General features: G+C 40.9%; 1 protein-coding gene across 1 annotated transcript in view; it reads right to left on the bottom strand.

Moving 5' to 3' along the window:
• The window catches only part of LOC101855286, a gene marked incomplete at its 5' end in the record, with an annotated part of 5,277 nt that extends 3,826 nt beyond the window's left edge, over positions 1 to 1,451 (bottom strand). Inside the window, 2 exon segments of the mRNA XM_013087198.1 lie at positions 577 to 699; positions 1,296 to 1,451. Coding sequence (XP_012942652.1) covers positions 577 to 699; positions 1,296 to 1,451 — 279 coding nt within the window.
• Positions 1,452 to 3,028: the final 1,577 nt, after the last annotated feature.

The following is a 3,028-nucleotide window of genomic DNA, read 5'->3' as shown; positions in this document are numbered from 1 at the left end:
TCTCGACTTATATTCAAGATAAATGGATATTTTTTTCCATCCAAATAAAGACAAGTGAACAAGCTTTAAGATGATACCAATACCTCTACATGCCCTAAAATTGACGAGAGCCTGATTCCACCACGCTGCCTCACATATTGTGGCTCATTTCTCACGACCCGCATACACGTCATATCAGAAATTGGATTTTGTATATTTATTTATTTCATACAAATGCAGTTTTGAGGAGACCTGAATAGACATGAAGGTCTTAAACATCTAGCTCTCACTGGCCGAATTTAAGGCAAATGGGGCAGGGGTAAGCCCAGAGCAACATACATAGGGAACCTAAACAGATAAGTAACTGGGAAAGATCAGGGAATCGTAGCTTTTTAAAGTGTCGAAGATTAGGGGTGTTACAGGAGAGTAACAAACACAAAAAAGAAGGAGTACAGATGAGGACGATAGACGTTTGACAGGAAAGAAAAAGCAAACCGCACCAGAGCACCCGCCAACCACCCACCACCACTTTTCTCAACGACAACGAATGACCGTCTCGGACAATTTCGACAGTACTAAGACAATAGACTGACCAACCTGGGAGTGGAACAGCTCACAGTTGAGTGACGTCTGCAGTGTCCATCCACTGACCCAACCGTCCGTCCCGACATTCCCCTGGACCTGAAGGCCGGTCAGGAGAACTGGCCTGGACATATTGACCTGGGGAACAGGTCGCACCATTAATATGGTGCTGTATTATACTATCTTACTTTAACAAAGAAGGGGAAAAGCAAATTTTCTGCGTTTGAATTGTGGTGCTTCTGTAGAATGGCCAGAATTAACCGGAAAGCAGCAACCCCCCCAAAAAAACAAAAAAAACAACAGAAAAAACCCCCCCAAAAGGAATTGAAAAAGAAAAAGAAAAAAAAAAGACTATAAGATGTGTTAGATTTTCCACTCGAGACAAACCCTCAATGTTTTATATCTTATTTTGCTTTCCAGCTAATTCAATTCTATTTCATCCGAAAAGTCATTTAAAATTAGTTGTTATTGGTGGCGGACCGATTAATGCGCTCGTCTCCGAAGCGGAAAGTCGGGGTTCAAACCTCGGTTTGGACACGGATTATTTTCGCTCTCTCCTGCCCACCCAGCAGTAATGGTTACCTGACTTCGAGTTGGGGAAGTAAAGGCGGCGTGGAAAGGAACTGGCCACCCTACCACAATATGCCGAAGGCTCAGGAAGTTGTCTCACTAATAAGGCAATCCCCAATGTCCGAATCGGACACGGGAACAACTTTACTTTTACCATAACTCACCTGGATCAAGTTGTCCGGAGACGAGATTAGCGGCTGCCAGGCTTTTGGAGCGTCCAGACGCACGTCCTGTGGTCTCCCAGTGGACACAGAGATGTCGTAGAGCAAGCCGTCATCGATGACGCCTGACCTGAGCCCTAGTGAGGCCTGGCATGGCGGCTGTGGGCAGAGACATTTACAGGACAAGCGTAAATCTGCTGTAGATTCGTGTGATTTTCTAACAGGATTGTGCAGAGACAAAGCGCTACCTAATGGCCATGTTACACGTAAGGATATATTGTGTCAGATTCGTCGTATGCGAGAACTGTTCGTTTTATCGAGCTGTGTAGTCGGCACATTTTAAAGCCATGATCGCACGAAAAATATCAAGCAGCGCTTGATTTCTCGACCAAATCTCCAAGCCATCGTCCAATTGTCCAAACATTGCACAATTTTGTGGTTACACTTGACGATTTGTCTAATGATCGATAGATCGTCCAGTTTTTGTACAATTAATTATTGCGTGTAACCGGGGCTTCAGAATTACGAGGTTCTATCTTGACACCTTTTGGCTCTTTTGAAGTTACTATAAGACCATGAAGTAAAAACAAACTATTAATGTTTTTATCTGCTCTGTCAAAATCGTAGGATAATTCGGTGTCGTTGTCAAGATTATACAAAGAATTGCATTCGAAAAAGCCTGACATGTTGTGACACTCACAGCAATCTTTACGTCAAATTTCTCAAAATTGTGAGGCAGCGTGGTGGAATCAGGCTCTCGTCAATTTTTGGGCATGTAGAGTTATTAGTATCATCTTAAAGCTTAGGCCTATTCACTTGTCTTTATGTGGATGAAAAAAATATACCTTTATCTTGAATGCAAGTCGAGTATTTGCGAAAGGAGGAGGTTGGGGCTACCTGTTTTCAGACGTAAAATTAGTGAGAAAATGGCCGCCAAAGATTAGTTATTTCCTTAGCTTAAGAGTCTGTGGTAACTAAAAATTTACATTTTTGTGCCTTTAATCAACGCTTTTCAGAAAAATCCACACAGAAATGAGTTCTTTAATGGGCATGTGAGGTGTTGAGCCAAAAAACAAAAATTTGATAAAAATTCACAAACCTGCGAAAAAATGCAAGTTTCTTCACTTTGGTTATTTTGACGAGAGTCTGATTCCACCACGCTGCCTCACAATTGGTACTGAGCAGATAGAACTTTGTGATTTTAGGGTAGCGAAAAGGCAAGATTAAAACTGCTGAAGTTTCGTATAATTTCCACGAAGATAATTCCTCTTTAATAACCACTTTATTGCCTGACCCGAGACTGCCTTGTGTTTTTTGGTGGGATTGGCATTGAAAGGGTTGAATAGATCACTTTTTAATGATTCATTGAAAGAGTTAATTAAATCACTTTTAAATGACTTATTGGAAGGGCTGATTAGCTTACCTTAAAAATATGGTTTATTCACTGTTACGTTGTACAGATTTTTAGATGGACGTTCAAAGAAAGGGACCGTTATGAAGAGGGGCGAGGAAGCATGGAGCACCCTGTCTACCTAAGAACCCAGTTATACATTCAAGCATTCAAGTAATTTCAAAGAAAAGTTTAGAATTGTTTGGAGTCTACGTATCATAACAAGCAATAATTTCTGTCTGTATTTACTGGAAGGGCAAAACATGTGTAATGAATGTAGTATAATAATTATACTGTCGTCAATTTCATACCCTGACAGAATGTATTTTAAAAAAAGTTTTAGTAA

Source organism: Aplysia californica, unplaced genomic scaffold (assembly GCF_000002075.1).
Source record: "Aplysia californica isolate F4 #8 unplaced genomic scaffold, AplCal3.0 scaffold00557, whole genome shotgun sequence".
NCBI lineage: Eukaryota > Metazoa > Mollusca > Gastropoda > Aplysiida > Aplysiidae > Aplysia > Aplysia californica.
This window is presented reverse-complemented; position numbering and strand designations above follow the sequence as displayed.